This window comes from Dromiciops gliroides, chromosome 4 (genome assembly GCF_019393635.1).
Source record: "Dromiciops gliroides isolate mDroGli1 chromosome 4, mDroGli1.pri, whole genome shotgun sequence".
Classification (NCBI taxonomy): domain Eukaryota; kingdom Metazoa; phylum Chordata; class Mammalia; order Microbiotheria; family Microbiotheriidae; genus Dromiciops; species Dromiciops gliroides.
This window is the reverse complement of record NC_057864.1, coordinates 415,319,309-415,344,902: the sequence shown is the minus strand read 5'-3', so window position 1 is coordinate 415,344,902 and position 25,594 is coordinate 415,319,309. Positions and strand designations below refer to the sequence as shown.

The 25,594-nt window shown below is 42.5% G+C and overlaps 2 protein-coding genes across 3 annotated transcripts in view; one reads left to right on the top strand and one right to left on the bottom strand.

Moving 5' to 3' along the window:
• The window catches only part of FAM120B (family with sequence similarity 120B), a 136,108-nt gene extending 121,431 nt beyond the window's left edge, over positions 1 to 14,677 (bottom strand). Inside the window, exon 1 of the mRNA XM_043962356.1 lies at positions 14,311 to 14,677. The gene's annotated coding sequence lies outside the window, so the exon portion shown is untranslated. The remainder of the gene's footprint in view (positions 1 to 14,310) is intronic.
• A 221-nt stretch (positions 14,678 to 14,898) lies between these two features.
• Positions 14,899 to 24,417, top strand: DLL1 (delta like canonical Notch ligand 1). Of its 2 annotated transcripts, XM_043962354.1 has the most exons (11): positions 14,899 to 15,559; positions 16,070 to 16,402; positions 17,340 to 17,400; positions 17,616 to 17,873; positions 20,445 to 20,505; positions 20,940 to 21,070; positions 21,212 to 21,381; positions 21,502 to 21,718; positions 22,541 to 23,333; positions 23,488 to 23,605; positions 23,715 to 24,417. In XM_043962354.1, exons 1-11 carry the CDS (start codon positions 15,506 to 15,508, stop codon positions 23,718 to 23,720), a joined length of 2,202 nt encoding a protein of 733 aa, XP_043818289.1. In that variant the 5' UTR covers positions 14,899 to 15,505; the 3' UTR covers positions 23,721 to 24,417. The 2 variants fall into 2 exon arrangements, with proteins under 2 accessions (XP_043818289.1, XP_043818290.1); XM_043962355.1 differs by lacking the exons at positions 14,899 to 15,559; positions 16,070 to 16,402 and adding an exon at positions 17,121 to 17,236 and having other exon boundaries at positions 23,715 to 24,416.
• Positions 24,418 to 25,594: the final 1,177 nt, after the last annotated feature.

The window sequence follows — 25,594 nt, the reverse complement described above, 5'->3', positions numbered from 1 at the left end:
CCTAGCTGCCTCCTGTCCTAAATATATCCCAAGTTAAATATTAATTAAAGTCCTAGTTAATGTCTTAGACATTCAATATCCTAAACAGAGCGGGATCCCTAACCCTAACCCTAACCCTAACCCTAACCCCAAAGCCCTACCACTTTCAAAAAGCTAAAATGGATCTTGAGAGTGACACGGGACTTTAGAGATGTTTTGTTCTATTTTTAATGATGAAGAAACAGGTTTTGAGAAGTTAAGTGATAGTAGGTAGTAGCAGAGCTGAAACTTCAGGTATTGTAACTAGTCACTTCCCCTACCCCACAATGTTCTGAGGCCTCTCACGACACCTGCTGTGATTTGATAAGAATTCATGTGGTCATCTGAAATTAAATTACCATTATATTATTAAATAATTAACATTAAAGAACTTAAGAATACATGTGGTCATCTGAGAAGCACTACAGCTTTTGACACTATCCATCACCATGTCCTCTTGTAGACACCTTTCTCAGCTTTCATGACACTGTTCTCTCTCTCTGGTTTTTCCCCTGCCTAACAGTTCCTTCTCAGTCCCTTTTGCTATGTCTTACTCTGGGTGTCCCCTTAGGCTATATCCTTAGCCCTCTTCTCTTTTCCCACTATGATATTTACTTGGTGATCTCTTTGCTCTCAAGGGTTCAATGATTACCTCTTTACAGATGATTACCCCACCCCACCACACACACACACACACATCCAGCCCTAATCTCTCTCCTGAGTTTCAGACCCAGCATCAAACTACCTTTCTGACTATTCACATCAGATGTCTAGTGGGTATTTCAAACTCAACATATTTGAGAACTTTCCAAGCATAATTTTTTTCCCCTGTCTTCTTCCCAACTTTCCTCCTAGTCACTCAGGCTTACAACCTCTTCGTCATCTTTAACTTCTCACTCACACCCCATATACCCAATCTGTTGTCAAATCTTGTCCCATGGTTTTTTTTTTTTTAAACTTCATAACATCTCTCTTATGTACATTCCTTTTTCTCCATTCACATAACCACTACTCTAGGTCAGGCCCTCATCCCCTCACCTGGATTACAGCAATAGTCTTCTGGTTGTTCTCTCTGTATGGAGTCTCTTCCCACTCTATTCTAACTGATTCTAAATTGATCTTCCCAAAAGCACAGGTCTAACTGTGTCCCGCCCCCATTCCCCATTCCCCATTCCCCATTCCCCATTCAATAAACTCCATTGGCTCTCTATTACCTTCAGTATCAAATTTAAAATTTGCTATTCTCTAAAGCCCTTCATACTCTGTCCTCCACTTTTCCAGATTTCTTACATTTTACTTATGTCTGGAATGCTCTTCTTCCTCACTTCACCTTCATGACTCAGTTCAAATCCCACCTTATGTTTGAGACTTCCCTCAGCAGCCCACCCCATCCTCTCCCCCAAGCTACTAGTACCTTCTTCTCTAAATTTACTTTCCTTCTACTATGAGTCTACCTTTTATGTGATTATTTATGTGCCACCTCTCCCATTTGAAACCTGTTGTGTACAAATACTTTGAGGCAGAAGATGGAATGTTAGGTTTGAAAAACACCGACCAAGTTACAGTGTTCAAAAGAGGGTAATGGAAAAGGAGGCTGGGAATGTAGTTTGGAGTCAGATCATGAAAAGTTTTAAAAGACAGGTTAAATAATTGTTTTAACTTCAAAGGCACTGATGGTTTTTAAACTTACGACTGACATGGTCAGACATTTGCCTCAGGAAGATTATTTTGGAAGTTCTATGAAGAACAGATGAGCAAGGGGAGAGAGCAGAGGCAAGGCAGTCAATTAGGAAGCTTTTTTAAAGGTGTAGATTAGAACTAGTAAGGGCCTGAACAAGTATGAGCATTGTGTTTAAGGCTACAGAAAGGGATAGATGTGAGGAATGTTGAAGAGGAAGAATGGATAGGACACGGAGGCTGATTAGATAGGAGGACTAAGGAGAAGGTAAGAGTCTAGTATGACTGAGGTTATGAATTCAGGTGCCTAGGTGAATAGTAGTGTTATCATCAAATAAAGAGACATTTGGATGAGGAAAGAATATAGGGGTTGGGCAGCAAAATAGATACATTCAAACAATGGTCAAAAGGGGACAGTGTCAAGTGAGGGCTTTTTTTTTAAGGTTTAATTTTTTTTTCAATAGGAAAATCCTGAGCATGTTTGAAGGTCTCCCTGGTGAATAGAGATGGATTAAAGAGAATGAACTGATTGTTTCAAACTCCTCAAGGCACGGACCATGTCATACCAAGCTGTTTTTCTGACTATCCCCAGAATAAACCATGCTCATTTCTGTCTGTCTTTGCTCATGTTGGCTTCTCTCTTTTCTTCCTACCACCTTTACTTTGATTATTCTCCTCCTAATCCACCTTTCTCAATTTTACCCTTCTAGTCCTGTCTCTTTCATGAAGGGTTCCCTACCTAACTCAGGCTTTTCTAATTATCTCCAGTGGCACATTCTACATATACTACTCATTTTGGTTATGTCACCATAATCTGCTCAGAGTTGTCACTCAAACATTTCATGAGTCTAAGTCCTGCTTCCTTAAGTAGACTGGGAGCTTCTGGAAGGCAAATAATATGTCTTGTTCATCATCGTACACTTCTAACTACCCAGCACAGTTCCTTGCACGAAGTGGACATTCAATACATTTTTGATGAATTGGATTGTCTGACTTTTTTTTGCTATCTCACACAAAACTTTACAGAGTGTTGGGCACATAGTAGGTGCTCAACGATTATTTACCGAATTGAATTAGGACAGAATGATTGGTGGCATTGGTAGCTTTTTACTAATGAACAGCCTAGATTCCTGGCGTTTAAGGTGTTCTGTCATCTTGAGCATGAATAAGCAATCCTATAGTTTGTAGTCCTGCTCTTAGTTGTGAAGTTGTGAGTTGTTGGCTCTAGGTCCTACTATGAACATAAAGAATGACTATTATACAGTCTTCAAAGTTTCTCTGTTATTTAGGCATGTGAACCTCACGTATATGAAATTCTTTTTTATATATGTCAAAGTGAAAGAACTGTCACTAACAATGATGCTACTGGAACACATGGCTTCTAATAGGGCAATACTACGTTTTTTAAAAAAATCTAATTCTGGAACAGTTTATAAATGAAAATCTGACAACATTTAAAAATGAATTCCTTAAGATTATGATATCTCATAGTGGTTTATAATGCCAAAGAAAACTAGCAAATAGCAGAGAAAATGTTTTCCATAAAAGAATGAAAAATAATGACATTATATTGATATAAAACTAAATCGTGAAAGACTCACAAATCCCATTCAGATCTCCAATATATACAAGGTGTGATGGTTGGTTTGAACAGTGCACAATTAACACTACACAAAAACAAATATGCAAGAAACAAATACAATGCATAAACTTAGGCAGGATGCAATTACTCAGGTTAAAACATCCAAAAAGCTTCTCTTAGGGATTTACTCATATGAAAAGAGTCTTGAGATCTTTAATGGCTACAAATATTTAGCACCCACTTCAGCTTTATATCCTAGCTTAAAGAAAGCACCACCTACATGTTGCCTCTAGCATCAGGTTAAAGCAATGGTTCAATAGCAGCAGAAAATGAAGTATACTAACAATAGAAATACTAAGACCTCTGGTGGTATCTAGAAGGAATTAGCATAGTTATCAAAGCATTTATTGAGTGCCCACACATGCACATGCTGCCTTTGCTCCCACAAATTGGGTGACTTCTCTAGAGGCTTAAAGATGATAATAACTGGCAAATTTGCCTGTGGCAGAACTGGCACTTATTAGATATTTGTTTTCTGAGATACACTGAAAAGCCTGTTTTGAACTAGGTATCAGCTGTCTCCCTGGTACTGCTTAGCAGCATCATTCAAATTGATATGTTATAACCTGTTTGCATGACTTATAATGCAAAGAATGAAATAGGGTCTTCTGTTGATGTTTTTATTTAGAAGAACAATGAATGAGATTACTTTTACTTGTGTCGTTTCAGAATGGGAATTCTGTAGTAATCCTTGTCTTAATTGATATGTAAAGATCAACTTTTAAAAAAACCCAGTGCTAAAGTATTAAAGTGTCTACAGTGTCCCCTAACCCTACCTGATCAGCTCCTGTCAAGATAGCAGGATCTGACAGGACATATTTTGAAAGTTCTTCATGATCATTAATTATTAGTCATAGTTAATAAACATGGCTTACCCTATAGTTCCTAATTTGCTGAGAGAAAAAAAAGATAATATTGCATTTTGAAAACAAATCCTGATAGTGACCCAGTATGCTTTCCTGTCCTGTGCTTCTTGGTGGGAGGTGATAGGGAGGGGGAAGAAGGTTGGGAGAAGCAATAGAACAAGGAAGAATGAATTTTAAAAGAAGGGGCTTAATGCTTTAAAAGGTGTTTTTGTTGTCTTAGACTGCTTGGGGTTTAGAAATTTGTTGATTGGGGGTGGGGAGGAGGAGGGAGCCTAACTTACCTAAATTTGTCTCCTTCTTTCTTTCTTTCTTTCTTTTTTTTCTTCAATACTTTCACTGTTTTTTGGAGTCCCTTTTTCTCTGTCCATTTATTGGAGTAGGGCTTTGCAAAAAGTGGTTTCCTAGCAGCAGAATGCAGAAGGCCCATTCATATTACAATGGACAGAGAGGAAAGAAAGAGCCTGGTTTGTTTAAACTGCTTCTGTCTTCATTCACAGCCTGATGTCCATGTGCATTGTGACATCCACAATGGGACTAAAGGACTCATTGTAGTAGAAAACAAATCAAAATAGAATAAGAGATGCTAAGATAAAAGAGTCATGCAACAAAATTGTTCCAAAAAATCTAAGTCTTACATCTGAGATTTATGTTACCTTTTGGCTACTTGGCCTATTGACCAGTGTTGATAATAACTACTAGAGTTTGATAAACAAAACAATAAATGGGAACCTTAGGCTCTACATAGAAAGGATTGGGCTATGTTAAGTTGCCTTAGAGGAAGTTTCATCATTATTGCTCTTGTTCAACATTAGGGAGTCTACACTCCACTTTGCTAAAAAGAAACCAGTTTCTTAACGCTAAGGAAAACGACAGACTTCTATTCGATGTAGGCAAACAACGTTTCCAACACAGATGCCCCCACCCGTCCACCCCCTGCCCTGAAACAACAAGATGCTTGCAATAGTCCACTCCCAAGTCGACAGGCAACAGGTGGAAGGTTGAATAACTTCACACGTTTTTTCGGGAGAGGGGGTGGGGAGGATAAGGAAAAAGGAAGGCGGGAGGGAAGGCTTTGGGGAGCCGATTTAAGGATTAGATCAGATGTTATTGCTAGTGAAAAATTAAACAGCGCAGTGCTCTGGGGAGGACAGATTAATATATTTAGTGAGTCTGCGCACACAAAGGCTGCTCATTGTAGCCACGTCTGAATGCCTGTGAATAGGATGGAACATATGCAGCCTGTCACCGCAGGTGCCCACATCTGTTCTTCTTCGGGCAGATGCTCACAGAAAAGGGAGATGGGGGTGGGAGGCAAGGGAAGAACAGCATTTAGTAAAGCATCAGGAGTCTGCCCAGTCCGATCCAAACTCACCGCCCCCCCCCCACCTCCAACCCCCTTCCATAATCACCTTCAAGACTCCTTGGCAAGGGATTTAAGTGGTGATGTGCAGCTCAAGTAAGGTATGTTTCATGAAGATGAGAGGAAACAATAAACCACCAAACAAGCACTTAGAAGCCTAAGAGCCAAGGAAATAGGGGACTAGGGAAAAACAGGAACTAGGAAAGAGAAATTAATAACAAATAAATAAATGAATGACACACCTCCATTTTAGGGCTTTCAGATGCATAGGATGTTTCTTAGATAATTTATTTTTAACTTTCTACCCACACATTGACTCATAAGCTTAAAGTCCCTATATGTACCAGCTCCTTGCCAGCAAAGCTTTTCATTCAGGTTTAAAGCATGAAATAGTGTGACCTGACTGATTTGTATTTTCTGGGACTTTGAGGGCAACAGGTGTTTTTCTACTTTATGCAGAAATAAACAGAACTTGTAAGATGGGTGTTAGGCTCTGGATCTGAAGAAGAAAAAACCAAACCAAAATCAAACTTGTTGCCACACATCACCAGAACAAGAGCCTTTCTCTTGATAAGAACAGAATCAATTTGCTTGTAATCTCTGTAATACATAGCTATCTAAAATCTTAATGAAACAGATCCTCATGGGATAGCAGAAAGTTCATAAGACTGAAATACACCACACCCAGGTTATAGTCTGGCTCCTCCAATATTAGTTGCATGACCTCTGGACCTCACTTACTGTAAAATGAGTAAGGTGTTGGACTTTAAAATGAAGTTGTTGGGCTGGATTATTTCTAATGTTCCTCAGTGGTGAAATTGGATTTAGGAAGACTCGTATTCTAATCCCACTTCTGATTTGCTAACTGTGTGACTTTAGGCAAGTAATTTAATTTAATTTCTTAGAGGTGCAGTTTCTTATCTGTAATGTAATAATAGTAATACCTATAGTACCTACATCACAGGGTTTTGTTTTGTTTTTGGTGAGGCTTAAGTGACATTAAGTAACTAAAGTACTTTACAGGCTGTAAAGCACAATTTGAGGTGTTCCAAAAGTCTTGGTGCAGTTTTAATAGCTGTCAGCTTTCTATCTTATCCATCCATCTCTCTCCTCTTCTTACTCCCTCCCTCTTCTTTCCTCTGTTTGTAAACAAGAAAGGTTTTCAGTTTCCCAAAATCTATGATCTTATAATTCTACCTCAAGCAAAGGTCATTTAAGTATCTTTAGTCCTACAGAGAGTTGGAGGCATGGATGGTGGTTCGAAAGCACTGATGGAAAAATGAGAATGTGGAGGATCGAGTGGGGAAAGGAGTTTTAGAGTTTTACTTGGAGACACATAATCATAAGTTGTTCATTCTGTTCATTAGGTGTCTCAAATGTCATAGCTATCCCGAAGCTTAACAACGCTTTATTTGTTGAGAGGATATTAGTTCTCTAAAAAGTAAGGTGATTGACATGTCACTAACACAAACTGGGAGTGTACTGAAGTTCTGTTCCCCTTTTATCTCCTTTGCCTCTACCCCTACCTTCAACTATTTATGAAAGGTAAATTAAGTTATAATCAATGTATCTCTCTATACTTTAAGATCTGTCAAAGAAAGATGTAGAAGTTAAAGGAATATATCCTCTCTGGCTCTAAATCTAGGATCTATAAATATATTATATATTTCTTTAGGTATTTTTTTCCCCAGTCCTGAACTTCAAGACTGTTTGCAGGTGAATTGGTCAGAACTTCTTTAGGTCAATGGATGGATACAATCTCTGTACCCTCTTGTAACCTTGGCAACCTTTTCTCCAGGGAAAGCTACTCTTTAAAACACAGGAAACCAGAGGCTAGGGAACTCCTGGTTCCATATTCTAGGAGTAGTTTGTCCTCCTTCCTTTTTATTCCTTCTCTTGGGACCCCTGACCATTAGAAGGAACCAGCTAACTGAGCAAAAAGAATTATGGGCTGTCTGACTATGCCTCTAGGATAAAGAACTACAGGCTGGAAGTCCCAGGGCATAGATTACTTTTATCATTGAGATATAAGAGAAGCAAAAATCTTTCCCTGATTTACAGCCATAATGATGACGATTAACACAAATGATAAGCTTCTAGCATTTACTGGGTGTTAAAAATGGTGTGTATGTGTATGATCGTCTGTGTGTATGTGTTTGTAAGTATATATGTGAATACTGATAGGTCATACTCGAAAACTTGGGTTATATGGTAACCTGTCTGTGCAGAGATATTGATCTTTCCCCCGCCTCACTCCCCTCCCCCCACTCGTTTTCCTTTTCTTTCTTAGTTTCTCCGTCCTTCTCTTCCTTCCTCCCTCTCTCTGGTTTTATTTATTCATTTATTTTTGAAGTCGCCTAGAGGTATGTATAATCCTGAGCACGTCATATTCACCAAATCCATCCTGAGGAACTGGCAGATGTTTCCCTGGCAGACATCGGCACGCGACTGACCTCAACCCTTGCAAGAATATTCACTCTATGTAATTCCCACCCCACCTCCAGCACCCTACCCCCATAACAATATTACCACCGCCACAACAATAACACAGCTCCAGAACACCTAGACCCCAACAACTTGCCATCTCTGCCAAATCGTTACTCTTTCCAAATAAGAAATTACAAAGCAAAGCTTACCAGAACAAACAATAGACCCTACCTAGCCTGCTTCCCTGCCTCAAAGATCCCCGAATATTCAATCAGTAAAACACATAGAGAGAGGCCACTTTCAGATTTGCACAGAAAAGGGTTGAAGAGCAGCTGGCTGCAGTAATCTGATCTAGAAACAAAGGAATGCCCTGTCAGTTCTCTAGGATCACAGGTAAACACACAAGCTTTGTTATGAAAATGAGGGGCTAGGATAGGGTTGGAGCAGATGATTCGCGATTTGGTTGGAGGGGGTAGGAGGAGGAGGGAAGAGGAGGAGGGAGGAGGAAGAGGAGGGGGGGGGGAGGAGAAGGAGGAGGAGGGGAGGAGGAGAGGAGAGAGGAAAGGGAGGGGGAAAGCCACCGAGCGGCCGCTTATCCATCATCTGCGGCTCTCTGTAGGCCAGCTGAGCCACGCGACTCTCCCTTTCTCATTCAAATCAGCACATGCCTTTGCAACTTTCTACAAACCTACTAAGCTAAACTTCTTAATGTTCCAGCTTACTGAAAAACCCAAGTAAAAGAACCACCCCAAAACATAGTGCATAAATAGTACCACTACATTGTCTTCTTTCTCCCTCCGTAGGCTAGAATTGTAACACTCTAGTTCATCCATCCTTCCCTCCTCTGGCCACTACCCTCTGTTCCCACCAGGGGAGGGGGAAAAAAGCTTAGATTACATCAGTGATCCTAACATTCTGAGGAAAGTTAACTGTATTCTTTTCCTACTCCGATGATCTTCAGTGACCCACTGTGCGGTTACATGGGAAAGTCTTAAAAGAGAGAAATTACAGTTTTCTAAGGTCGGAAAAATGTGCACAGAGGATAATTCCCTGTTCTCCTTTCTTCCCTCTCTTGCCCCTCCTTCCCCCAGGACTCAAGCAAACCTGTCAAGCACCACCGAATAGCGTCTGGTGGGTGTCTGTGCTACTATTTCCAGTCTACATCAAACACATATACACATACTGCATTGATCTCAATATCACTGAAAGTCAGACATCAAAAAAGATGGCCCCAACTCTGCCTTGCCTTATTAATTGCTTATTGTGTTTATCCTCTTTTTCTACTGACCCCAACAAAATGGATTCCTCAAGTATATGAACCAGGATCCACCCTGCCACTGACATGAATGAGTTGAATATACAAGGAAGTGGATATTTAAGATAGAATTCAATCATGTACTGTGTCTACTATTAGCATAGTCTCTGATTGGTTCTATGTATATGGTGAGGGTGGGTAATGGGGGATGGTGAAAAGAGTGGGGGAGGTCTCTGTCCATATGCTCCTGGGCTGCAGTCACCTAAACATAACCTTAAGAAATAACTATACTTACAACCCATAGTTCAATACAAGTAGTGTTTATAACCCTGATATGTAGTATTCTGTTCATTTTTGCAGATATGTATATGAGCATCAATGCATAGTAAGAAAGTTTAACTCTTCCATTGCTAGAAAATATCAAATTGGCTGTTGAAAACTATATTTTGATGGGAAATGTGATGATAATATCAATTAAGATATTTTGGAGTCCCTCTTTTCAACCAACTTTGCATCTTTGATCAATACAAGATTGACTAATTAAAAATATCCAACTTCCTAGTTCTGAACTCCACTCTGTCTTTTTAAGGAAAGGGAGGAGAGAGAGAGAGAGAGAGAGAGAGAGAGAGAGAGAGAGAGAGAGAGAGAGAGAGATTGATTTTGAAAAGATGTTTTTGGTGTTCAGTTTGCAGTGACCCTGAAAGAACACAAGACGCCCATTTCTCCAGAATTGCTTGCACAGAAAACTGAACGTGTAACTCTGTTAGGAAGCCTATTCTGGGGATAGTGGTCTTCACCTTCCCCCAACTAGGTGGGGGAAGGAAGCTTTCTTTGGCTTTGGGGGAAGGAGGCTCCAATAGGTGTATTACAGCTAGAATTACTGAGACCAGCACAGGTCCAGTGCACAGAGTTCAGGAAATATTATTTGATCATCAAAATGATGATTGTTTTGGCTGGTAATTTTTTTCATGATCAGTTTAAGAAAGGGGGAAATATAATAGGCAAGTAGAGATATGCAGGTAGCAGAAAAGAATAGACTCCTTCACTTTGTGGTGGTTGTGGTTACAATACAACCTGAAATCAGTGCACCTCCATGGCTGTGGTTATTGCTGGAACCTGGCCTGATAATCTGAGGGATCCAGACCATTGTCAGTGTGTGGCTTTCAAGAAGAAAGCAAAATCCCTCTCCCCATTCCGATGTGACTGATGCCTTCTAAACATTAATGAGTCTCACTTAGTACAGTAAATTTGCTGAGAGATCAAAAAGTATTTAAAAGAAAGTTTTCAGCATTTTCTTAATGACCAAGGTAAGGATTTATGGGGGGGGGGGGCGTGACAATTCTGGCTGCTGAGGCAAATACCATGCCAGGTCTATTTAACATACTTTAACTTAAGACCCTTTTGCATGGCGAGGGGGGTTGGGGGGGGACTCTGAGTTCTTCGTTATGGGAGTATAGAGACATGCAGTTGGGGAGTGAAAAAACGCCATTTGGTTAGGAGCAGATGGCTGGCTAGGGGGCTGATCGCGTCTAAAGGCGTGTCATCCCCCTTCAGCTCGAATCCCTAAGGGCTCCCCTTGTCTTCACAATCAATGAAAATTAAAGTGCAAAGAAAGGATGAATAGTTAGACCTCGAGTCCTTCCTTTGTTCATCCCAGCTACTGGTGGGCAGGAGTTAAACTACAACAGCCTCCTATAGAAACACTTAAGTTAAACAGTCTCCCCGTTAGCCCAGCATCTGAAAAGGGGGAGGGGAGGCACAGAGACGAGAGGGAAGGGGGGAGAGAGAAAGGAGAGGGAGAGAAAGAGAGAGAGAACCGTAGAGGGAGAGAAGAGAGAGGAAGGGGAGAGAGAGAGGGAGAGAGAGGAAGAGAGAGAGAGAGAGAGAGAGAGAGAGAGAGAGAGAGAGAGAGAGAGAGAGAGAGAGAGAGAAAGAGAAGGAGGGAGAAAGGAAAGGGAGGGAGGGAGGAAGGGAGGAGGTAAAGCAAAGTTTAAAAAAAAAAGACGAAGAAAAAAGAGCTTTCTGCTTGATTTCCCCAATACAGAATCGCGTGGCATAAATTAAGTTGGGAAAGAATGAACGCTTTGGGCAGGATTCTGATGGATTTTACGATGCCTTTCAGTTACGCTTTGCCGCAGTAATCGAGAAATCTGTGCGCCGTCAATTTAACAAATACTTGATACTGAGGGGGGTTTGTTAAAGATTTGGGGGCAAGTTTTTTTTTTTTTAAGGTTTAAGCCCTTGCGCGTGGAATTTTTTATTTCCAGTTTTTTAAACAGGTATGCAAATGACTTAATTTCTATCCTGATCATCCGATTAAAAGATTTGAAATTATATACCACTACTTATCTCGATACATAACTAACCTTCTCTCTAGAGAAGGTTTTACGCGCGCGCCCGCACACACGCGCGCGCGCACCCCCCCACCCCCACCCCATCCCCACTCCCATTCCTTCCTTCTTTCCACTCAACATTTCAGTATCAATACCACTGGGGATACATAACCTCCCCACTTGACAATAAAAGCAGATATAGGTAGCCTACCTACCTAGGTAGGTAGGTAGGTAGGTAGGTAGATAGATAGATTAGATAGATTTAGATAGGTAGGTAGATAGATAGATTTACTTATGTTTTTGTATAGACGGCAGGCAGATCTGTAACGAACACTTCTAAAAAGTGTCGATCTAATTAAAAGAAAGATGTTGACACTAGATGGCAAGAGTAAATTACATTTCGCTCTAGCTCGAGCTGTTTAGTCATCTACAGGTTAATACTTCCCCTACAAGTCCTTACAGCACCTCAAAGAGGTAGGGAAGGTTCAATTACCAAAGCCAGGAACGTGGCAATTTGTAAGAAAGCACCATTAGTGCTAAGCCAAACCTAAGTGTAGGTAAGGACAGAAATAATACTCTGCTGATGCCAAATTTACTATTCATACCTTACTCCTTAAAAATTAAATGCATATTATTTATGGCAAAGTCTGTTTTCAACCCCGGTAGATCGGTTTTTTAAAAAAGGGTAAAGTTTACAAAAGCGTTAGTCCCATTTAGACTTCTCAGGTATCTGGGCAGCTCCGTGGCAATAGAGATGCTTTCAATTCTGGGTTACAGTTACAGTCGCCAACTAGCTAGGATGGGCAGCCATGAATGAATTCATCAAGTGATTTTCTTTTAATTGGTATTACCAGTAATTTTACTTTAAGAAGTGTTTGAGAATTTTTTCCCATGCATTGTACGATAATTTGTGATCAAGACATCTGCTTCAATGAAAGTCACATTTTGCCATGCAAATGCACGTTTCCACCCAATAAAGTGGCCATAATAAAGCTTTTAGGGAGGCATATACCTACAGTGAGGTTATTGTAGCCAACTGCACACACTGGCTTAATCTGTGTTGAAATGATCTGTTACAATTAAAATGACATTTACTCAGACAGTTACACCTTGCATCTTAATGAACTACTATAGGTGTTATTAAGAGGGAGGGTGGGGGTGGGGAAGAGGAGAGAATCCAAGTTTTTCCCTGATTCTAAAGTTTTATATTGGAGTTATGGATCTGAGCCCACACTTTTTCTCCCCTCCTCAAATCTCATCTTCCAAGCATAATAAAGATTTCCCCCTGCACCCCCCCTTTTGAGAAATTATGTGGATGTGTATTATATATGTGTTACCGTCACTACCAATAAACTCGTTTCCCCTTTCAAAAAAAAAATCAAAACAAAAGTTCTAGTGTCTGATGGATGTGTAAAAAAAAAAATAAGGTGACGGTTGGTGTAAAGAGGTTCTCTTTTTTTTTTGGCTGGAAGGGATCTCTTTAAAATATGTGCCGGACATTGTTGCAGAGGCAGTATCGTGCGCCGAGGGGAGCTCTTTCTCTCTCTGGTATTGTGCAGGGAGCAGGTGCTGTCTGCATTACCATACAGCTGAGAGTACAAAGAGCCAACTGATTCAGCCCTCGCACAATAACAAACTGCCTTAATGACAGCCACGCGAACGACACACACCAAACTCACTTTTTACCAAGCTGAAGGAGGCGAGGGGGGTGGGGGGGAGACCCAGGAGGGAGTGAGAAAGAGAAATGAGGAAAGATGGAGGTAGTGGATAATAATCGCGCGGGGGTAAGCTTAGGGTTCCCGACTTCCCGGGTGGCGTGAAACAAGTCGTCTCGCCCCTCCTCTTCACATATATGGTAATTCGTGGGAAGGAAGGAGAACCTCCAGAGGAGAGAGGTGGTTGGTGTGGAGGGTCGGGGGTAAAGGGTAGTTGGTAGAAAGTGAAAATCCCTTCTTTTCGGTTATTCCATTCACTAGCCCGATCACGTGATTTCCCTCTCCTCCTCGATTTTGGGGTGAATCTCCCCTTAGGGTCTTGTCTTAGAAGTTCCTAAACTTTGAGAAACTATGGATGGGCTTGTTTCCCACTTTCGCTACACTTCTTCCCACCTCCCACGCCCAGGATTCAGAGAGCTTTCCTTTTAAATTCTCTGGAAGAGGGGTTGTACGGATTTAGGTAGTTCACAAATCCCGAAGCTGACGTATTTTTGAATAATGACCCCCCCCTCCCCATACACACACACACACACACACACACACACACACACACACACACACACACACACACACACTTTCCCTGAAGCTACGGGTATCTTCGGGCGGTTGAGTTCTCATTTCGAGTAGGAGTGGGGGGCGTCTTGGCTACTGGAGAATTTCGAGAGGCAATTTCTAGATCTCAGAAGTTGGAAGTTGTTTTCCTGCTGGAAAAGAGTGGTAGTGTGTTGCTTTCTCCACTGTTTCCTTGTGTGTCTCTGTGTGTTTGTTGCCGGGAAAGGAGAGGGAGGGAATAAGAGGAAGATGGGAGTCGGGGGGTGGGGGGTGGCGATGTTACCATCTCCCGAGAGCAGAAGGGGGATTCTTGCGGTGAAAATTTTGCAGGAATGTAAATGAGTGCGTTTTGTGTTATGTGAGGAAGAAGGAGGGGTGGAGGTAGGGAGAAGTGGAGGATCGGAGGGGGTGAGGGGTGGGGGAAGTAGGGGAGGAGGAGGATTGCACATTTTACAGCTCACTGACCATTTGGCGATCCATTGAGAGGAGGGTTTGGAAAAGTGGCTCCTTTGTGACAGCTCTCGCCAGATTGGGGGGCTGCTCATTTGCATCTCATTAACCATGCAGGCGGCCGGCGGGATATAAGGGCGGCAGGCGCCGGGCGAGAGTCAGATCCTCAGCGCTTCACACTTGGTGAGAGACCCAGGCAGGCAGAGAGCAAAGATCACATACAAGAAGAGACCCGGGGCCAACAAGCAGGCGCATACATTTCGCTATTTAAGACACCGAAACACTCTGATTTTGTGTGTGGTTCTTTTTTTTCTTTTCTTTTGTTATTGCTTGGATTCATAAAACAAAACAAAACAAAACAAAAAACCCCGAACAGCCCGAATCTTTGCCGTGGCTAAGGAGATAAGAGTCGAGTGATCTCTGACAAATCGCTGCTGCCTCTGCCGCCGCTGCTGCCGCCGCTGCTGCCGCTGCTGCCGCTGCTGCTGCTTGACATCTACCGGCCACAATCCACAGCGGCCAGAGAACTGCGCGCACACACACCCGCACACAAAACAACAACCAGCAATCCCTCTCCCTTCTTTCGAAGCCACCGGGGATTATCACCTCGCCTATAGGGATTTCCAGATCGCCGTTTTTTAATCTTCCTTGTGAAGAAGCCTCTTCGCTGTTCTTTTGGGAATTAAGCTAAACATTTGGCGTCTTGAGCTCTCTCTCTCTCTCTCTCTCTCTCTCTCTCTCTCTCTCTCTCTCTCTCTCTCTCTCTCTCTCTCTCTCTCTCTCTTTGGTGGGGAAGAAGCTCAAGGCGAAGACAGAAGAAAAAAGAGCCTTATCTCCTCGTGGATTGGAAGAAACAGAAGGAAAGCCCAAAGCTGATATTCAGAATATTATCTCTCTATATATACATACACACACACACATATATTTTCAAAACAATCTCTCCCCCTCCTTTTTTTTTTTTTGCCATCCACTACAGCTGTCAGTCACTGAAAGGGCGTGTATCTAAAGCAACCACAACACTCACAGAAAAGAAAGAGAGGAGAGGTTCTTGCAAAAGGAAAATCTTAACTCCACCAGCCTGGGACAAGAGATTTCTGTCCAGGATCTTGAAATAATTCCCCCCTCCCCCTTTAATCCTCTCTGATCTTCAGAAAAAGAGGGGAGGGGGAGAAGGAAGACTAGAAAAGAGATAAAATCAAGTCAGCCCACCATGGGACGTCAGTCCATGCTGACCTTTGCAGTCTTTTCCGCGCTGCTTTGCCAGGTAAGAGTCTTGGTTCAACTTTTTAGGGGGAAACTCTGAAAAGAAGGGGAGCTTGATGTTGTTGGGGTTGGCCTGAGGTTCTACTATATTGGTCGGGGGTGAGGGAAAGAAAGAAGAGGAACACAGGTAATGTAAACTGTTGCTGTTACGAACGACTATAAATCTAGGGTGAGTGTCCCCAATCTCTATCGGTCAAAGCATTAGGATTAGCAGCAACACCCGCACATTCCTTGGGCTTCGAGTTTGGAAAAGGTCGGATGGGTTGGTCTAAGCTCAATTCATCTCCGCTTGGTTTCTTTTGGGGGTGGAAGAGTGTGTGTGTGTGTGTGTGTGTGTGTGTGTGTGTGTGTGTGTGTGTGTGTGTGCGTGTGTGTGTGTGCGCGCGCGCGCGCGCTAGGGGCTCCTAGGAGTCATTCCACCCCATCGCTGTACCAAACTGACAGAAAGACTCCCTTGATCCCTGGAGCCTCCTGCTTTCCTGACTCCTTTTCTCCCTATTTCCCCCTGCAGGTTTGGAGTTCCGGGGTGTTTGAGCTGAAGCTTCAAGAGTTTGTCAATAAGAAGGGGCTCTTGGGGAACCGCAACTGCTGTCGCGGGGGCAGCGGGGGAGGCAGCTCGAGCGCCGCTTCTGGCTCCGGGCTGCTGCAGTGCGATTGCAAGACTTTCTTCCGTGTGTGCCTAAAACACTACCAGGCCAGCGTGTCCCCCGAGCCTCCCTGCACCTATGGTAGCGCGGTCACCCCGGTGCTAGGGGCCAACTCCTTCAGTGTCCCCGACAGCACCGGCAACGCAGATCCTGCCTTTAGCAACCCAATCCGCTTCCCTTTCGGCTTCACCTGGCCAGTAAGTCCCTCCCCTCCTCCCTCCCATTTAAAACCAAGGCCATAATGGATGAAGCCTAAAATAAAAGGGAAGGGTACACTGCCTAAGGTGATAGGACAAGGACGAGCAAGAACAAGACCGTACTAGTTCTCATTCAGGGAGGTGAGGGTTAGGGGGGAGGGTGGGGATCCAGGGCCGAGTACTTTGGAAAACTGTGAATGACGGATGGGTGGGAGCAGAATGAGGGGGAGCACACTTATTAGGGATGAGAAGGGACTTCTTACCTCACAGGATTTATAAGAATTTACCAAGCTGGCGAAGAATGGAATCTGTTGAAGAAAGAATAGATGAGGTGTAGGTTTTAAACACTTGGGGAAAACAAAAAACAAAACCAATCCAGAATCCTCGAGATTTCTACATTATCTTGTGTCTTCTAAAAATGAAATGAAATCTAAGTGAGAAAGTTTTCATTTCACCTCCTCAGAAGAAGTTGGTTGTATAATTGTCTACACAGCGTGAAATTCCCAAAGGTTTCATTTTCCAGCCCCCATCTCCTTTCCCCTACCTTCTACCCCCCTCCGTTTTAGTGTGTGATCCTGGGTAAACTAAGCATAAAGATTAATGACAATTGCCCTCAAGTCTCATCCACCCCGCCCCACCTCCAACTCCCCTTCCTCTCTCTCTTAAAACACACACACACACACACACACACACACACACACACTCACAATATCCTGTACTAACAGACTGAAAAAACACGCCAGGAAGCTACTCTTCAAAAAGTTCTTCCATTTCCTTGAGAAAAGTGAAAACAGGCAAAAGACATCATATAGATACCCTACTCAACACATGAAGGTTCATACCTACTTTCTTCTTGTTGACTTAGTTATGCATCTTTGATGATTTTTTCCTCAATATTTTCATGCAGTTATTTAATTTTGACTTTCTTTTCTTCAAGGGCACTTTCTCACTTATTATTGAAGCTCTGCACACAGATTCACCAGATGATCTCACTACAGGTAAATATCTATGCCTGTAGGTTTCTGGATTAATGCAGATTTGACCTCATGCTACTTTGCCTCTGAAACAAACACCTCTCTCCTATTTTTTTTTACCCCCTCTCTCCCATCCACAGTCTCCAGATCATTTACCTTGAAACTTTAGGGGAGAAAAATTTGGCCCCATGCCTCCTCTTTATCAAGCAGAGCTAACCTATAGTATTTTCTTTTGGTAGAAAACCCTGATCGACTGATTAGCCGACTGGCCACACAGCGGCACCTGACGGTGGGGGAGGAGTGGTCTCAGGACCTGCACAGTAGCAGTCGGTCTGACCTCAAGTACTCCTACCGATTTGTCTGTGATGAGCACTACTATGGTGAGGGCTGCTCAGTCTTCTGCAGACCCAGGGATGATGCCTTTGGCCACTTCACCTGTGGGGAGCGAGGAGAGAAGGTCTGCAACCCTGGTTGGAAAGGCCAGTACTGCACTGAACGTGAGTGTCTTTTCCCTGAGAGAAAAAACAACCTCCCTGTTCTCTTGAACCAGCATACTGAGACTGTTCACAAAGTTCTGGGGAAATGATCTAGAATCATAGACTCAAGGAATGTTAAAACTGGAAGGGACTTTGGGGACCAATCTAGTCCAATCCCTTCATTTGAGAATTTAGTGAACAGCTAGGAAGGGAAGATTTTAGGAATGGATGCAAGAGGCTAGGAAATAAGCCTATCTAACACCATTTGTGTGTGTGTGTGCGCGCGTCCAATTTCTCTCTCTCTCTCTCTCTCTCCCTCCCTCTCTCTCCCCCCCTCTCTCTCTCCCTCCCTCCCTCCCTCCCTCTCTCTCTCTCTCTCTCTCTCTCTCTCTCTCTCTCTCTCTCTCTCTCTCTCTATCTTTGTGAATATTTTTAAAGTTCTTATAGAAAACATGGATTGTCATTTTTTTCCCCCTGTGTAGATCCTGTCATAGCACCTTCTAGATCAGGATCTCTATGTGGTTTGTTATATATACACACCAAGTAGCTGTATATGTTTATACTTCTATCTCTGTACATACATATAAATAACAACAGAGATGGGTGCACTCATCCAAAGAGGGCATGTATGTGTGTATATTCTACACACACATTATTTCCAATGTTTTAAGATGTGGGTAAATTCTTTATTGACTGCAGGCAGTATTCATGAGTTTCTGTGGCTGAAAATATGTTACCTGCTGGACTCTCCAAATTTAGTGAGGCTAGTCTACCCACAACAGGCTGGCCCTTGCTCAAAGCCTTCTCAACTTTGTAGGATCCATCAGGGCAGAGCCTTTTGAAGTTGGGGTCAACTCCCTGCCTGGTGACAGAGGAGGATCCACTTCAGTGCATCCTTACCTCCATGCACAAACCTTATTTGTATGGCTTTCTTTAGATGACCCAGTGAGTGTAAACAACTTTATGGACCAGTGTGTACACATGTCCAATGTTATGTTATGGAGCCTACAAGCCCTTTAGCAGGTTTAGATGCACGTACAAAGAAAAGGACTAACCTGGCACAGTCATAGTGAAACCACTCTCTACCTGCCAGATTACTTGCTATTTAAATGTCACGTGGCTAGCTCCACAGGGTATGGCATGACAGTTTAAGAGCAAAGCCATAGGAGTGCCGGAAGTAGAGATATCAGGGGTTGTTGGGGGGGTAGGGACTGGACATCGAGCAAAACTGGCTTCTAAGGCTAGTTCCGCTGGACTCATACCAATAAACCCCACTGCACACTTAGCCTTTGAGACCCCAGTGGTGCCTGCAGCTTGCAAAGCAACCCAGTTCTTCCCGGATCTGCACAGCCTTTCCCCCCTCCCAACTCTCTAGAAGGGATCAGGTTTCCACTGCGTACTCAGGAGCCAGGTCCTAGTGCCACTATCCAGAGTCCCTCCACCCTCCTCCCATTGCTTTTAGGAGGCCCTTTAATCAGCTGTTCTAAGGTCACAGACCCTGCTTGTCCTGTGGCCAAAGGAGCTCCTCTGCATTTGGAGTGGGGTGTGTGTGTGTGTGTGTGTGTGTGTGTGTGTGTGTGGTGGAGGTTGGGGGTAAAGAAGAGAAGGAAGCCAACCTGCTGTACTCCCTACTAAGTGGGGAAGAGGAATTGTAAATTAGCAAGTGCATGGTACTAAGCCACATATTCACAGTTCCCTAGATTTGGAAAATGTATTAATGTGTCCCCATAGATCATTTTAAAGTTCTGCATTGTCCCTAGTTGGCTTTGTTGAATCAAAAGTTACAGAGCTTCTTAATGAATTCCATACCCTAGCAAAGTAAATCCGCTCAAAATGCTGCAGCCCCTTTCCTTTACCCCTTCCCAGACTCCTCCTGGGTCCCTCTGTTCCCTCCTCCTTTCCCCCCTTTCTCCCCTTTCCCGGTAGGGTAGCCATAAACTTAAACTATTTTTTTTTTCTTATTCAAATTTGTAAGTCTCTCCTTTTCCCCTCCCCCATTGCGCGTGCCATAGATTAGATCTCTACAGGGATAGGCTGTCAGGGAAGGCAGGCCTGACTCTCATTGGTTTAAGGGATGTGTGTATGTGTGTACACGCTGAGTATGTATGTATGGGAAAGGGAGGGGGGATGTGTGTTGGGGGAGGGGGCTGGTATTGTTGCACTGGGGCAGCTGCTGGGAGAGAATAGACAATAGGGCAGCTGTCTTGCCCTGGCACCCTGCATACCAGCTGTCCACTCTTATCTACACACACTTTCTGGGATATTAAGAGGTGGAGCTTTGTGCATAGAATGGGGGGGGGAGGGGGAAAAGACTTCTGACCCTCTCTTAAAAGAAAGGGGGTTGGGGTTTTGGGAGCCCTCTTTTGTCTATGTGCAACTGTATTAAGAAGAATGCTCATCCCTAGTGATAAGTAAAGTTCTCAGTTACTAGGCAAGCTAGATAAATACAGCACATTTGAGAGATTAGTTTAGCTGGTATTAACTAACTGAACTGGGAAGAGAGTTTGTCCCAAAACATAATACAGAGAAGCTATCAGAATTTTGAGGAAGTACTTTGAAAATGAACTTATTGTGTATCTTAATTGTTTTCAGCAATCTGCTTGCCAGGATGTGATGAGCAACATGGATTCTGTGACAAGCCTGGAGAATGCAAGTGAGTTTCCAAAAGCTCTTCTTTTCTTCCTTCCTTCCTTCCTTCCTTCCTTCCTTCCTTCCTTCCTTCCTTCCTTCCTTCCTTCCTTCCTTCCTTCCTTCCTTCCTTTTCTCTTCCCCTCTCTTTTCCTATGGGTTAACTTGGCTTAGATGGTAATTTGAGAAACTCAGATGAGGTGGAGATAAGAATGATTCTGGTAGTTATATGTTAGCAACATTAATGTTAATTTAATATTAATATATTTATAGTGTTGTATAAAGCCGATTAGTTATTATTTGTCTAAGATTCTTAAAGTCTGGGAATTTGTCAATGGAAGTGTAAAAAAAGTTACTGAGGAAAAGAGGAGTCAGTTGCTTGGTCAGTAGTGTGTTATATGACTTCTGGTATCAATTTTCAATCTGACTTTTTATTTTCTTTTTTAAAAATTTTTTTAGGTGTAGAGTTGGCTGGCAGGGTCGGTACTGTGATGAGTGTATCAGATACCCTGGCTGCCTCCATGGGACATGTCAACAGCCTTGGCAGTGTAATTGCCAGGAAGGCTGGGGAGGTCTTTTCTGTAACCAAGGTGAGTTCGTTAACATGTGCCTGTATCATATATATGCCTCTTCCTTCAGTTGCTATACAGTCCATTTGAGAAGAAAGTTACTGGATTTAATGTTTGTCTTCCTTGTCTTCCTCTCCCCCCACCCTTTTCTTCTGTGTGTAGACCTTAACTACTGCACTCATCACAAGCCTTGCAAGAATGGAGCCACTTGCACCAACACTGGTCAAGGAAGCTACACTTGCTCTTGCCGTCCAGGATATACTGGCGCCAACTGTGAGACTGAGATAAATGAATGTGATACCAACCCTTGCAAAAATGGAGGAAGCTGCACAGTAAGTTGAAGTCCAGAACAAAATGGAATGTTGATCTCATGTGGGGAACCCCTGTTTGAGCAAGGGTGAGTGGATTTAAATAGGTGCAGGCTGAAAGAACATTCCCCTTTTCACCTACAGGATCTTGAAAACAGTTATTCCTGTACTTGTCCACCTGGCTTCTATGGTAAGAATTGTGAGCTGAGCGCTATGACCTGTGCTGATGGCCCATGCTTCAATGGAGGCCGATGCACGGATAACCCTGATGGAGGATATGCCTGTCACTGCCCAGTGGGTTACTCTGGCTTTAACTGTGAAAAGAAAATTGACTACTGCAGCTCCTCCCCTTGTTCCAATGGTAAGAAGGAAACTAAGATTCTAGAGTGGGGATCAGGCAGTATTTTTAAAGGCCTGCCATTAGGGAGTAAAGACCTAAAATGAAGAACTTTTAAAAGTGCATCCCCTTTTCTTTACCCCTTCCCAGACTCCTTCTGGGTTCCTCTGTTCCCTCCTCCTCTCCTGCTTTCCAGGTAGGGTAGCCATAAACTTAAACTATTTTTTTCTTATTCAAATTTGTAAGTCTCTCCTTTTCTTTCTTTTTTTTTTGTTTGCTTTCAAGCCAAATTTATATTCTTATCCTCTGCTGTCTCATGTTTGTGAAGTACTTCTTTTCAAAGCTCTCTAGTGATTTTTGCCAAATATTTTCTCCAGAATCCCCATAACACCCCTGGGAAAGGAAATGGAGGCAATATTTTCATTTTGTAGAGGAGGAAACTGAAGTAGAAATAAGTAAAATGACTTATTCAAGGCCGCCTAGAAAATCAGGAAATGCGGTCTGTTTACAGTTGTCTCATTTTACTGTCTGAGCTTCCCAAAGCAGACAAACACGGTGGAAAAGCTGAGGGAGGAATTAAGGTAGAAACAATTCTGCCAGCCTCATTGATTTCCTTTATTAGAGTCACTGGTTTAAAGGGAAGATTTATGAAAATAGAACTAAATGAAAAAAATCATTTTGACTTTACATTCTGCATGCAAGCTGTAGGGTCATGGCCTGGCTTTCTGAGGTCATTATTTTATTGGTGCTTTTATTTGTTCATGTTGTTGGAATATCTGGACGTGTTGAGTAGTTTATAGGATGTAGAGTGATAACATAGAGGCTTCTTCATCTCATGTATTCCAGGAGCCCAGTGTGTCGATCTTGGGAATTCTTACCTATGCCAATGCCAGGCTGGTTTCACAGGGAGACATTGTGACAACAACATGGACGATTGTGCTTCCTTCCCTTGTGTGAACGGGGGTACCTGCCAAGATGGGGTAAATGACTACTCTTGCACGTGTCCTCCAGGATACACAGGGAAAAACTGCAGCGCCCCTGTCAGTAAATGCGAACACGGTCCCTGTCACAATGGGGCAACCTGCCACGAGAGAAACCACCGCTATGTGTGCGAGTGTGCCAGGGGCTACGGAGGACTCAACTGTCAGTTCTTGCTCCCTGAGCCTCCCCAGCCTCCTGTGGTGGTGGTCCCAGACAAATTCATAGAAGGCCAGAACGGGCAATTCCCTTGGATTGCTGTGTGTGCTGGCATCATCCTTGTCCTCATGCTACTGTTGGGGTGTGCCGCTGTGGTGGTCTGCGTGCGGCTGAAGCTCCAGAAACGGCAGCCTCCGGCGGACACGTGCCGGGGAGAGACTGAAACCATGAACAATCTGGCCAACTGTCAGCGGGAAAAGGACATTTCAGTTAGCGTCATTGGTGCTGCGCAAATCAAGAACACCAACAAGAAAGCGGATTTCCACGGGGAAAACAACTCGGATAAAAATGGCTTCAAGACTCGCTATCCAACAGTGGATTATAATTTGGTACATGATGTCAAGAATGAAGACCCTTCCAGGGAGGAGCACAGCAAGTGTGAAGCCAAGTATGAGACCCATGACCCTGGATTGGAGGACAAGAGTAGCACGCCTCTCAAAGGGTAGGTCCCCGAATGCTCGGAGCTTGGGCCCTGTAGTGACTAGGCTTGGGTGAGGAGAGTGGGAGGGCTCTCAGTGGTGGCTCTGCTGTTTTGCTTTTAGCCGTGGGACTTTCTTTAATCTTGTTTTTCCCTGTGTGCTGTTTGTGATATCCAGTGGTGACGCATCAGAACGGAAAAGGCCAGAATCTGTATACTCCACTTCTAAAGATACAAAGTACCAGTCAGTTTATGTCATATCAGAAGAAAAAGATGAATGCATCATAGCAACAGAGGTGAGTAGGTTGGCTTGTTCAAGTGGGTTAAGAAGCCCCATTAACCTTATGGGGAGGAGTTCTAAGGACGACTCCATTTTTGAATAACGATCTTTTTATTTTATTTTAGGTGTAAAAATGTCAAAATTTCTGTTTCTCCTAAATAAAATAAATTCCAAGGATATATGCCCCAACGGATGCTGCTGAAAGAGGAAAGGGAGATCCCTTCACGGACTGCTGCTGAGAAACTAAATTCAGACTGAGCTGGTTCTCTTCCTGAAATTAGCAAAAGTGACTGCAAAACGAGCTGGACACCAGGCTGGGTTGGTGTTCAAGGATACCTGTTGCACTGCCTTTTAAATGACTTTTCCCGTTGCACTATGGACAGTTGCTTTTTAAAAAATATATATATTTAAATGAATGGACTTAATTACTACATAAGAAGCATGCACTGCCTGAAGTGTATATTTTGGATTCTTATGAGCCAGTCTTTTCTTGAATTAGAAACACAAACACTGCCTTTATTGTCCTTTTTGATACTAAAATGTGTTTTTCTAGGTGGAAAAAAATGTGTGTTATTTTTTTGGATTTGTAAAAATATTTTCATGATATCTGTAAAGCTTGAGTATTTTGTGATGTTCATTTTTTATAATTTAAATTTTTTGGTAAATATGTACAAAGGCACTTCGGGTCTATGTGACTATATTTTTTGTATATAAATGTATTTATGGAATATTGTGCAAATGTTATTTGAGGTTTTTTTTTTACTGTTTTGTTAATGAAGAAATTCATTTTTAAAATATTTTTCCAAAATAAATATTATGAATGATAACCAGAAAGGTATCTTTCTACCCACCAATTTTCCATGCAGATTCACTCTCTACAACTGGCCTCCATGAAAACAAAAATTATCTGGTTTTGAAAAGCTCATGTAGTTTCACTGGATTGATTAAAAGCAACTTTTCTCATTGCTTCAAGCTCCCTTCAAAGAAACCCTCCAATGCTACCATTAAGATAATTTAATGAGATCATGCACAGTCATTTTCAGTTGATTGATTCTGTCAAACAGTCATAGTTGATTTCTTGAGAATATCAACAGTCACATGTTTCTTCTCACTGTCATGTTTTATTGGTGCTGAAAAATTTCAGGGGACTGGCCACTTTCTTTTTTAATTAAAAAAATTATTTTGTTTTATTTAAAGAAGTTGAGCAAAACTTTGTTTGGGATCAAATACTTATGTGGTGCTTTTATGTTGCCATGGCAAAGGTGTTGTTGACATTCTGGAAAAGTCCTTTACAAAACGTTTTTTGTTTTATTTTGTTAACATAAGAGCTATTTTCATTTTTATTTAGTCACAGGAGTGTAATAGATAGAATGTATTACACTATTTGATAGATACCCAGACCTCTGTTATTCCCCCCCAAAAAAAAATCGGAAACAGGGTCTTCTCATTCATAAAATCTGCGACTTCCATAAAGTGATTATGACTTACTGTAAATCAAGTAAGTCCTTATACATCACATTGAGGAAACATGCAAGTATGTAAATGTTTCCAGGTATGTAATTTATTTTGAGTAAATTGGGAATGTTGTTCTGGTGGGAATGGAAGTTGGATGGAGGGAGTGCAAGTTGGATGGGGGGAGTGGATGAGAGGGGACCACTGGACAGAGAGTTTCCTAGACATGACTAAGGAAGGAAAAAAGGCTAAGATCATTCTCCTTTTGTCTCTTTCCCTGCTCATATGTTACACTTATATTATCAATCCCAGTTGCACAACTAGAAATGGATAGAAAACAATGGTTGGGGAAAGTCTGAAATCTTAGTAGGAAGGAAAAGAGAAGGGACTGGCAGCTCTATGTAGTTTATTCTCCTCTGGATTTTGGTAGGAGACAATTTGCAAATATTAGTGAGGTGATGTGCAATAAAGAATAAAAATGATAAAATACAAAACCAGGCAAAACTCTATGGCACTAGGCTTATCATCATACAACTATATAATTGGTTACACT